The 9881-nt window shown below is 46.1% G+C and overlaps 2 protein-coding genes across 2 annotated transcripts; both read right to left on the bottom strand.

Moving 5' to 3' along the window:
* Positions 1–217: 217 nt before the first annotated feature.
* On the bottom strand, positions 218–2645 carry si:dkey-202g17.3 (4F2 cell-surface antigen heavy chain). The gene is made up of 9 exons (XM_053872231.1): positions 2239–2645; positions 1586–1744; positions 1441–1523; positions 1303–1380; positions 1193–1245; positions 931–1123; positions 764–871; positions 639–698; positions 218–577 (listed from the first exon to the last, which is right to left on the bottom strand). Exons 1-9 carry the CDS (start codon positions 2609–2611, stop codon positions 218–220), a joined length of 1467 nt encoding a protein of 488 aa, XP_053728206.1. The 5' UTR covers positions 2612–2645.
* Positions 2646–5766: 3121 nt separating this feature from the next.
* ppm1na (protein phosphatase, Mg2+/Mn2+ dependent, 1Na (putative)) lies at positions 5767–9302 on the bottom strand. The gene is made up of 6 exons (XM_053872830.1): positions 8585–9302; positions 7139–7710; positions 6351–6468; positions 6174–6288; positions 6041–6104; positions 5767–5948 (listed from the first exon to the last, which is right to left on the bottom strand). The coding sequence occupies exons 1-6, from the start codon at positions 8988–8990 to the stop codon at positions 5916–5918; spliced, it is 1308 nt and encodes a 435-aa protein (XP_053728805.1). The 5' UTR covers positions 8991–9302; the 3' UTR covers positions 5767–5915.
* Between the last annotated feature and the right edge of the window lie 579 nt (positions 9303–9881).

The following is a 9881-nucleotide window of genomic DNA, read 5'->3' as shown; positions in this document are numbered from 1 at the left end:
CACAGGTGAAGAAAAATAAGAAGTAAAGCTGGCAGGTAGTTTTACAGGTAGTATACAACCATAGATATTTAAGTTATGCCATTGTTAATGTCATGACTTAACATGTGTAGGTCTGAAAAAAAAAAAAAAAACAGCACAGGTCTACACATTCAAAATATCTTTATTTTCAACATTTTTTTTCTTGTCCATTTAGATATATTAAAACACTTTTGTTTCTTTACCTTGCACTCTCAAACAGTTTAATAACCACGGCTTCATGGGGCCTCAGTTTCAGTGTGTTCAGAGACGTGGAGCCACGTCTGTCCATTCCTGTGCTGGCCATGAACACTCCCCCTTCTGGCAGACTGGAGGCCAACACTGGGTCCAAGGGGCTCGAGTGGGGCCCGACATTGAGCAGAACCAGGAAGTGGACACAACCCCAGGAGCGTAGGAAAGCCAGGATTGGAGGAGAGGAGAGGGAAGAGTTGCCGGAGCTGAAGGGGAGAAAGGTAAAGGTGCCGTACTGCAGAGCCTCTTCCCGGGCTCTCGTGTGACTGAGCGACGTGAAGAGGACGGAGGATAAATCCTTGTTTTGGTCCTGGGGAGGGGGAAAAACTGATTCTTTATACCGAACCAAGCGTTCCATGATTGAAACTTACTGTGTTTGACATAGTTCCGTTTGATTCTTTAGGTGACGATCCAACATTTATCGAGTAATTCTGAAGGAAATACAAACAAAAGATTCTTATCTTGAACAGCTTTTCTCTTCAAACATCTTTTTCACCTGTCTTCGCTCCGTCTCTTCATCATACTGGACAGCCGGAGACCCCGGCAGAGTCATCGTCAACACCAACAATAATTTGTTTAAGTCATTAGACGTGTGACCTCCGACCTGTGAAGGAACCAGCGACCAGTATTTGGCTTTGCTGGACAAATCTTTAGACAACGTACCGTCCAGCTGGGCCAACCGTCCTCTGCTTTCTGCAGGTGGCTCCCGATGGCAGCAGCCACTTCATTTCCGGACAGAAGCTTCGGTGAAGAGGGAAGCAGGGACCTCATGACTATGTCCACCAGAGTCACATTGTTCTGGCCCGACACGTTGAAAGAAGGCAGAACGTCGGTCGTCTGTTTCAGAACAATGATCCTGAACATAAAAGTGAAATATGTAGCACAAACTGGCGCATGAGCGGCGGCTTCACGCGCACATCACTACCTCTCCTCCTCGTGATTAAACTCTCGTAAAACATCTCTCCACATCAACAGAGTCTGGAACAGGAATGGTGTTAAAGCCTTGGACAGCAAACGATAAACAACACTCTTCACCTTTTCAGAAAATGTTGCATCCGTGTCACAGATAGCGAAGCCTGCCACGCCCTGCCGCAGCCAGAAGCGCAGTGTGTTCTGTGGAAGCATCATCATGTTCTCAACAGCACAACACTATACAAGGTCCGTCTCACCCACCTGGACCCTGTCGGATCGCTCGCTTGCGTCTTCAACACTCTCTAAAAACTCCACATGGCAAAAGTCCAGCACAACTCTGAGACCTGACAGATGAGTGTGAAGCTCACCACCGAGTCATGACAGTTCAAGTCCAGCTTTTCGTCACCTGCTTTATTGCTCTCTCCGAGCAAATGTCGGATCTGCGGCCACGTCTCCATGCCTTCCCCGGTCAGATTGGTGGAGGATTTGTTTTGGTGGAAAAGACCCTCCAGGATCAGGGCGCCGATACCCAGCGACTTGAGGTGAGGGAGCTGCACACACAGAGCTACAACAAAGTTCAAATTATTGTCACAAAATCTTCCCCAACTCTTTTATTCTTATTCTGGAACGACGTTTGAATCGGCTCCAGGTCCGAGTTCTTGGATGCAAACCAAGTGCCACGCTCGCTTGGTAATGAAACGCCGAGAGGTTTAAGTCATGAATCATAAACTACCACAGATGTTGAGTTGTTTTTCCAAATATGCTACAGTGCTCCTATAATTCAGGTATTACGGCAATGCCTACAGGATGCTGATGTCAAAGCAAAGGCATCAGATCAAACTTTGGCACTGTGACATTGATATTTAATTATTTTGTTATTTTAATATAAATAAATAAATATTGTATAATATTATCGAGCTGGAGAAACATGTAATCAGTCGTCTTGGCCATATATATATATATATATATATATATATATATATATATATAATTTTTTTTTTATTTTTTTATTTTTTTTCCCTCATTTCCAAGGTGACGGTTTGGAAACGCAGCGCTCACCGTTGATGCCCTCCGAGCGTCCGCTCTGCGCATCCATGTACATCTCCGGCTGCAGCTGGTAGAACAGCGACTTCTGCCACCACTTGAGCGGGGTGACGACCGGCCTGGGGCTCAGGATCACGATGACGATGGAGGCGATGAACATCACCAGCCACGTGACCCAGAAGAGCAGCACCAGGTAGAAGCGCACCTGAGCCCAGCGGGGTCCCCCTGCCTTCCGCTCCAGCTCCTCCTTGGTCATGGGCCGCCACGCTTCCTCCTCCGGTCCCGGTTGGGGCACGAGCAGCGGGGCGGCTTCTGTGACGTCAGCGCTGGCGGACGTGGCGGGGACGCTGACGGCGCCGTACCCGGAGTCTCCGGCGTTCAGCGGCATGGCGAGCGACTGCAGGCGAGACTCACGCGCTATAACCCGGCTACACTTGTACGGCCGCCGCTCCCGGTGCCTGCTCCGCACAGGTGTTTCAGTGACGTCATGATTTTCTGCAGGTGCGCGTCTATATGAGCCGTAACATTACGACCACCTGCTTTACATTGCTGTTGTTGGCAGCATCTGTGTATCTACTTTTAATGGACACAAGAGTTAAGCATCACAATAACATTGTTAGAGTAAATCATTTTGCTTTTTTACTTCTGTTTCTGACAATTATTTGTAATGGCTTTTTCCATTTCTGCCCAAACCTTTGAGTATGTTGAAGTAACTTTACACAACCAAATAATTCAACTATCTAAACTGCATTTCAGAACGAACCATGACAGATACGTTCACCCACCCATGAGAAGACTTGTTGTGAATAAGCCCACTGAAGCCCCAGCTCGCGTACTTACCCAGCTGTTGGCTTATTGTGCTCCACTCTTCCTCTCCGCGGTGTTTGCAGCTCCAACTAAATAGACGAGGGACTGCGTCTGCACAGGCCTGAGGAGGTGAGAAAGCCGTCCGGACCAATGGAAGCTCTGCTGAGTCAATTCATACGGAGGTGAGGACGCTTCCCACACCATCACAACACATTCTCCAAGACACATGACTGAGACGGAAGATGGAGCCCCTCAGCTTGAACTCATCTGACTTGATCGAGTGTGATCACAGATAAACAACAATAATGATGAGTGCAGTGTGTTTGTAGAGGTCTGCAATAACCTGTAAGAACTCCCTTTACATTTAAAGTTATCTTCAAGAGGGTTTATTTTTCTCTGTGTTACGGCCCAGGAGAACCTTTCCACCGTCCTCCTGAGGACCTCCACCAACCAGCTGCAGCCACCTGGTGTTGGGAGCCTTTAAGTTCACAGACTGGGTCCTGAGTTGCAGCTGCTTTGTCATTGAATCTATGATATTATTTTGTTGTGTTGTATTTTCAGTCAAATATTTTGTTACTTATCTTAAATTTAATAGCTGTATTTACAACAACGTGCTCAACCATTTGATTGTTTTTCCTTTTTCCCAAGAAGAGACATAAATGCCCAGGACATTGAACAATGTGCAGGACTCCTGTCCGGAGGATACTGATTTGAAGTTACTTTCATTGTGTTAAGTAGTAGCTTTTCGTTTCTGTGCACAATTTCAGTTTCAACATTTTCCAGTTTTCCTCACCAGGCCAATCAAATGGCCGGAGTGACCACCATTTTGATAAACGTATTGTCCGTTTGACCTTTTTTCTCGCCTTTTATTTTATGTAGCAAGTTTTTATTAGTTTTAGTTCTTTGTTTTTGTCCCTTCAATATGGGGTATTGGAGCAAGATTCACAATTGAAATATGCCATTAAAATAGTCGGTAATAAAAACTTGACAAAAGACAAAAAAAAAAAAATCAAGTTTGGAAACACGACCATCATCGCACTAGTCAGCAGTGTCAAGTCTTCAACACAAGTGAAGTCAAGGACTTCACATGCTGCGCCTAAATAGATTCATCTCAAAATGCTTCTTTATGAAGTAAACAAAGGACAATTTCACTATAATTTGTTTGTTTTGTTTTTGTAAACAATTCAGTTTGTCATTAAAAAAAACAACCTATTTTTCATTTTTGTCAGTTTAATGAAAAGTGATTTTTAATTCTAGTTTTCGTCTTTCATTAGTTTAAGTTAACTAATAATAACCTTGGTTATTATAGTTAGCTCACTGTTGTTGTGTAGCCCTTCCTGTTTCAGCTCATAGCTACAGTTTCTATGGGATTTTCCATCTGGTAATACAAGGAAGCAGAAGTGATGAAATGTGGAGTCATGAGTTGCAAATGCAACTGTGGATGTGTCAAGCTGTGGCAAAAAAACCCCAAAAAAACAAAAAAACCCAAAACAAACGGTAAACACAAGTCCAAAAAATACAAAATAAAGTGAAAGTGTTCTGTCAATGTGTAGAGTTTGTGCCTCAACAGTGATGAGATTTCATGGAGCAGTGTCATTTTCTACTAGATCAAAAATGATGTGAGGTTTCATCCAAATGGTCGTTCAAAGTCGAAGATTATAGCTGAAAATGAAAATGCAGGATCTGTTTTATGAAACTGCAACGTAGACGTGTTCTGGCTATGACACCGTATCACCAGTAGGTGGCGGAATCACCCCATTTCATAGGTTTATTCCACAGTGATCCCTGGCCAGCACAGTTTGAATAGGCCTGCTTCTTCACGGATATATGCTTCTTCATTTTGAATTTTATCACTGAATTTGTTTCACAGTCCAGTATAAACAGTCTTGTAACGTTTACTATCATAGAGACCTTTAAGTCCCAGACATGTTGAGGAACAGTGGGAGTGGTTTATTCGAGTGTAGGAGGGGTTTTTAAAAGCCTATAATAGATTAGAATAATAAAATATTTGTCCCATCCCTGAGAATGTGGCATTCAGAAGCTAAATGCATTTCAATGTGAGCTTCACTGAAAACATACGGCCGCAATAAGCAGCATGACTACTCAAGGTGCCACTGGTTTCATCAGTGGTGACAGATGTGTGGTAATTCCTAGAAGGTGGTCTGAACCTTTGAGGCCTCCCTGAGCCTCATCCTTTTGTCTCCTCTGTTTTCCTGTAGCTCACGTTCATGTCGTAGCTGTAGCAAGTTACTGTCACCCATGTCACCTCTGCCCCTTGACGTGAGCGTGTTTTGTCACGAGACTCATCTGCGCACGTACAAGTCCATCCGATATTATATGAAGCGTTTTTCCTTTTGTGTTCCTTTTGATAAACTAATAGTGAAGTTAGTTAGAGGGCGGAGCATGTACAAAGTAGAACTGACCAATCCCGTTCATGTATTGTCAGCTGATGTCAAGAAACAAAACATTTCCTTTGTTTTCTCCCCGAAACCCCTTCGTTTGATTGTTGGATTTGAGAGCAGCAACTTTGTCGGTTGAAGTCCACCTTGAAGCATCTGGATTTTGTTTTCCCACAGTCTAAAAACACTGAGGTGTGCGTGAGTGTGAGCGCCCCCTTTGGCTCCAGGTGGCTCGGTGGGACTCAATAACACGGATAGGTTTGGCTTGACAATGACAATATCCTACCTACCTTCAACCAGTTTTTATTCTGGCTCAGAACCACAGACTGAAGGTTGCCACGCTGCCAAAAGTAGTTTAATGGGTCACAGGACGCATCGATATTTACCAACAAAAATGAGTAGAAACCATGATAAATAGCTCCTGGAACTATCTGCCTTGATGGGTGAGTTTCACTGGAAATATGAATATTGTGTCGCGCTGCTGTTTCAGCTGGAGTCTTCCTCTGATCCACCGATGTCCTGGAACACAAAAGTGTGAGACATCCGGATGAATATTTTTATTATGATATATTGTTATTATAGTCCGATCTGATCAGAGAGCTGGGGCTTACCATCGGCTCCTGGTTCTTGTGGGCCATGACGTGCTTCTGATACGCTGAGATGATGCAGTCACGTCTGGAGAGAGGGAAACCAAACAAAAAAAATGATCCTGGCTCAACCTTTAACCTCATTCGAGATCCTCACTTGCTGGTGATTCCGCCCCCTGGTGGCAGCCCTGGCATTTCCTCTGCAGCCAGAAATTTGATCACATACAGGAGATCCGGTTCCTCGTCTTTGGACTTCATCATGTTGATAATCTCTGTGAATTTCAGACATGCAGTGATTTTTTTGTTCTCCCTCCTGCTGCTGAATGACGCTCACCTTCCACCTTCAGGTCAATGAGTCGCTCTAGTTCTGCCTCCTGCTGCAGCGCCTCCTGTGACACCTGGGGGGCTCCTGGGAAGCACACGATGATGATGCTCATGTTATCCAAGCTGCCCTGTGGGAGATACACCTAGTTTTAGCGCCGCACTGTAACAACTGTATAACACAAGAGAGGCAAACATACATTGTCACCATATTAAGTGTAATATATTTACAGTAATTCCACACTATAAGTGCTTTTTAAATTTTAAATCAGAACCTAGACTCATGTTTATGACTCCATTGTGACTGTGATGTGAGCACATTCCTGCAGGTAGCTTTCCAGTGGCTGAAAATAAAACACCTTGGTGGAGATAAACCCTCTGAGCTGATGTGTATATACGCCGCTCAGGTTGACACACTCAGTTTGATCTTAATCCTGCTCATGTGTAGCTCTGCTCCCTCCTCTCTCATGTTGCCTGAGAACATCTAAACTTAGAAGTGGCTTAGCACTGCCACTAACAAGCGGTTAGATGTTCCAAAGTAGTTATGTAAGTGTAATTCCGCCGCGCAGATGCCACGCCCTCTGGAATCTAAAGCCCTTCATTCATAAATCTACCTGATGGATGGAGTCAACGTGAGTGGATAATGTTGTGGAGAGACATTGGTGACTGTAGATGGGAGGATTGTATTGTACTGAATTGTGGTGTCACTTGTTTTGCTTGTGTATCTGACAATCTCAGTGACTGTTTTTGCCTGGCAGAATTCTCTAGATCAGACCTGAGGTTGTGGCAGTGACTCCTCACCTTGTACAGACAAAGGTCAATGACCTGAGTGCAAATCTCTCTCAGGTCATCGCACACTTGCAGACGGTTGCGCACAAAAGCGCACAGTTCCTCGTTGCCCATGGCATCCCAAACACCATCACACGCCAGAATCAGGAACTCATCCTCAGGCGTCCTCTCTATCTCATACACTTCCGGCTCAGGCGACACCAGCTGCTCCGTCTGCGGCCTCCAGTCCACTTCCTTGAAGTCGAAGTCCCCCAGTGCCCTGGAGACGGCCAGCGATCCGTTCACTCTCTGCAGGGTGACGGAGCCGCCGGCGTTCTGGATCCGCTCTTTCTCCCGCGGGTTAAACGGCTTGTGGTCTTCGGTGTAGAAGACCACCTGGCTGTCGTGGCAGAGCACGGTGCGAGAGTCGCCGCAGTTTATGAAGTAGACGTGGCGCGGAGAGATCATGACCGCCGCAGCCGTGGAGCCGCTCCGGTCCCAGTTGTCCTGGCGTGCCAGTTTGTGCATGTGCCTGTCGATGTCCAGGAAGCCCTCGCGGATCCCCTCCTTCACCTGCTCTGGATCTTCTCTGCAGCTAACTGCACCTGTGGGAAACGCAACATCAGCTTGCTGAGGCTACTTTTCTGTCTAAACCATTTCCCGCGTTACTATTGTTGCCATAGTCGGGAAGCGAAATATTAATGTTTGCTTTTTAACTGTGTCTTTGGGCAGGACGCCGTGCGCGGGACACGTCAATCACGTGCCGGTGACACAGCAGTAAATAACACAGGCGTGAGGAGAGAGATGCACGTTTCTATCTGGAAACACACCCATTACTTTGAATTGGTGTCTGCTACAGATGACAGTATTAACCCAGCAGGGCCACCAACCATTGGTTGAAGAGAGCAAAAAAAAAAGGAGCCTCGCAAATGTGACGAAAGTGTGGACTCAAAACTATGGACCAGTTTTTTAACCCCCTTTTCAAGATGTTTTTTTCTTTGGTGCAGAAAGAAACGGTACTGATCTTGGTGGTCTTTCTCTGGAAAGTCGACAGAAGACGTGACACACTGAGACATGACAATAATGGAACATTTCCCATATTGCTATTATACAGATGGCAATATGTTACTTTGTTTGGTTTATCATAGTTGTTGAGTTTCGCTTCAGTAGCATAACAACATTGACTGTACAGTCGTATAAAAGAGATTGTGCTGAAAACAATGGCTCCAAACATGGAAAGGTAAACGCTGGACCCCCAACTGAAACTTTGACATAAATATATTGTTTAGGCAATGTGTTGTTAACTGCTTGTTGTAACCTGTAAAGTAACTTATCTAACTTAGTTACTTTTAAATTGAAGTAATCTGTAAAGTAACTTTCTGCGGGAGTAATCAGTAGTGGGATTACTTAAATGTGGCAACTCTGCCAATGGCATGGATAAAGTCAAAGCAACCCAGAAAAGGGAGGCAAGCCAAGTACCTGTCGCCAGGATGTGATCCAGCAAGTTCCTGGAGCAGTACTGCGCCACCGTAGTACCTGCATGTCCGTCAAACACGGCGTAGTACGCCCACTCGGTCAGCTCGCCCTTCAGGTGAGGCAGGCATGTGTGGGCGTCCTCCATCTGAGCCCTCCACCCCTGCATGCTGGCCACGGCGTAGTTCATCCCAGACTGAGAGCCTCCCTCCGACACGTGCTTCTCCAGAATGGGCCGCTCTAGATACGGGCTCGGCATCGTGTCATCTTCATCCAGGTATTCCTCTTCTTCGGGGTCCTTTTCCCGGGAGCCCCCTTTGAAGAAGAAGGTGACCATTTTCTCGGTTTCCTTGACCAAGTGGCGGAGAAAGGAGGGGACCTCCACATTGCTGGCTCTCCTGGCTGTCCTCATGACTCCACGAATCCTGTGTTCGAGCTTCCTGCTGGACCTGGCTGCCCGACGCCTCCTGGTCCCCCTCCTCCGGCCCTTTGTTTTCCGCAGGAGGTCCAGTGCAACCCCTTACTGTGACACTCCAAGCAGTAAACCCTTAACTCAATGATGGATATAAGACCCCTTTAAAAAGGCAAAAGTCTACCATTTATTTCTTGACGCCATAGTCACAAGTCCAGTAACAATCCTCCACTTTCACTGGCCAAAACGGCGAGTGGCTCACAGTCTATTCCTCGTCTCTTACCTCCCACCAGCCCTTCATTATCCTTGAACTGCCATTGGTTCTCTATTTCTGTTGATTGATCCCTCAGCCCTGCCCAGGCTGCCCTCCTCCCTCTGTCTGTGTTTCACCAATGGATAATCACCAACATCCCAGCTGACCTGCGTCTGCACACCTTCCTGGATTATGACCAGCTCCAGGACAGTGGCTCGGTCAGGAAGGCAACACCGATGCAGCCAAGTGAGACTTGTGACCTGATACTGTGTTAGCGGCACAAAAGCAGCACTGGACACGGACACATTGTCTGTCCTGGCCTTTCAAACACCCGTGATAACTTGCAGGTCCTTAGAGACTTGCAGTGCCAGTGGAGCCTTTCTTTACCAGGAAGGTTTCCACAATTCAGTGGGGTAGTGTTTAGTGCGAAGGTTGAAGGTTCGCATCCAGCTTGGGGGATCCTCACTGTGTGTGCTTGTATGAGTTTACTCCTGGCACTCTGCTTTCCTCCCACCGTCCAAAAACATACATACAGAGGTTACTATAGTATAATATGATATGTAAAATAAGGAAGATCACCCTCTTCAACATAGAATAGTGTTGGTAATGAAGACTGTGTGGTGGAGGATCAGACTGAC

This window comes from Synchiropus splendidus, chromosome 8 (assembly GCF_027744825.2).
Source record: "Synchiropus splendidus isolate RoL2022-P1 chromosome 8, RoL_Sspl_1.0, whole genome shotgun sequence".
In the NCBI taxonomy this organism is placed as follows: Eukaryota; Metazoa; Chordata; class Actinopteri; order Syngnathiformes; family Callionymidae; genus Synchiropus; species Synchiropus splendidus.
The sequence above is the reverse complement of the archived record's forward strand: the minus strand, read 5'-3'. Positions and strand labels throughout refer to the sequence as shown.

What these genes read in the sequence shown, in the direction of transcription:
- si:dkey-202g17.3 (XM_053872231.1), bottom strand. Translation starts at nt 2,611, where the DNA reads ATGCCGCTGAACGCCGGAGACTCCGGGTACGGCGCCGTCAGCGTCCCC. An exon ending in ACGCTCGGAGGGCATCAACG is followed by an intron (nt 1,745 to 2,238) that starts GTGAGCGCTGCG and finishes ACTTTGTTGTAG; the next exon opens with CTCTGTGTGTGCAGCTCCCT. An exon ending in ACGGTTGGCCCAGCTGGACG is followed by an intron (nt 872 to 930) that starts GTACGTTGTCTA and finishes GTTCCTTCACAG; the next exon opens with GTCGGAGGTCACACGTCTAA.
- ppm1na (XM_053872830.1), bottom strand. Translation starts at nt 8,990, where the DNA reads ATGAGGACAGCCAGGAGAGCCAGCAATGTGGAGGTCCCCTCCTTTCTC. An exon ending in CATTGACCTGAAGGTGGAAG is followed by an intron (nt 6,289 to 6,350) that starts GTGAGCGTCATT and finishes TGAAATTCACAG; the next exon opens with AGATTATCAACATGATGAAG. An exon ending in GGGGGCGGAATCACCAGCAA is followed by an intron (nt 6,105 to 6,173) that starts GTGAGGATCTCG and finishes CCCTCTCTCCAG; the next exon opens with ACGTGACTGCATCATCTCAG.